This window comes from Dipodomys ordii, unplaced genomic scaffold (assembly GCF_000151885.1).
Source record: "Dipodomys ordii isolate 6190 unplaced genomic scaffold, Dord_2.0 Scaffold81, whole genome shotgun sequence".
NCBI classification, from domain to species: domain Eukaryota; kingdom Metazoa; phylum Chordata; class Mammalia; order Rodentia; family Heteromyidae; genus Dipodomys; species Dipodomys ordii.
In genome coordinates, this window is record NW_012267297.1 from 1,732,977 (window position 1) to 1,734,186 (window position 1,210).

The following is a 1,210-nucleotide window of genomic DNA, read 5'->3' on the forward strand; positions in this document are numbered from 1 at the left end:
CTCCACCCCGGGCCCGGGGCGCACGCAGGGGACCCGACGGCCCAGCGCCGACGGCCGAGTGTTACACTGCGGTAAAGTGCCAACATCCAGCCACCAACCAACCAACCAATCCACCTACCCATCCATCTACCCGACTACCAACCAATCATCTAAACTACCAATCAATCATCTACCAATCTATCCATCTACCTATCCCTCTACCCGACTACCAATCAATCATCTATCAATCTATCTATGTACCCACCAATCTATCCATCTACCAATCAATCATCTATCAATCTATCCATTTATCAATATCTACTGTCTATCAATCAATCTATCCATCTGCCTGTCCATCCATCCATCCATCTAATCACCTATCATTTATCTATCCACCTATCCATCATCTATCCATCTATATCTATCCATCCATCCATCCATCTATTCAACTATCAATCTATCCATCACATGTCTATCCAACTATCTATCCATCTATTACCTGTCTGTCTGTCCATCCATTCACCTACCTTTCCATCTATCTATCTATCTATCTATCTATCTATCTATCTATCTATCCATCCATCCATCCATCCATCCATCCATCCATCCATCCATCCATTCATCCACCCACCCACCCACCCATCCATCCATCATTTATCTGTCTGTCTGTTAAGTTCTATTGAATGAGTAAATGGCGACTGATGGAGACCAGGGGAATCTGACTCAACCCTGCAGGGAGGGGATGTGAACTCTCTAGAGCTTTGTTCTGGCGCTTTCCGGCGTGGGTTCGGGGCTCACCTCCAGGGCGGCCTTCTGCACGGTGACCTGGTTGAAGACGCGCGCGCCCTCGGGACACACGGCCCTCAGCTCGTCTTTGTTGAGGGAGAAGAGCTGCGCCCCGTTCAGCACCCCGAGGCTGCTCACCGTCCTGGGGCGGGAGAGGGGGACAGGGGTCAGGGCTCGGGGCACCCGGGTGGAAAGTTCTAGAGTGTCCCCAAGGCCAGGTTAAAGGCCTCCCCGTGGGCGCGGCCTCCTCCGCGGAGGCCACCGGCCAGGAGAGGAGGCGCCCGGCGCGCTCAAGACCTGCGGGAAGGTCCCTGAGCCTGTGCTCTCCGAGGAACCAGCAGAACGCAGGGCGTGGGGCCGTGGTTCACGGGGTGGAGCGCCCGCCTGGAGGGAAGGAGCCGAGGGACGGCGCCCGGCCCCGAGTTCGAGGCCCGGGACCCGCACC

At 55.2% G+C, this 1,210-nt stretch overlaps 1 protein-coding gene across 1 annotated transcript in view; it reads right to left on the reverse strand.

Moving 5' to 3' along the window:
- Positions 1 to 1,210, reverse strand: part of Eps8 (epidermal growth factor receptor pathway substrate 8) — a 66,551-nt gene that overhangs the window by 35,213 nt on the left and 30,128 nt on the right. The window contains exon 17 of the mRNA XM_013025046.1: positions 778 to 962. Coding sequence (XP_012880500.1) covers positions 778 to 962 — 185 coding nt within the window. The remainder of the gene's footprint in view (positions 1 to 777; positions 963 to 1,210) is intronic.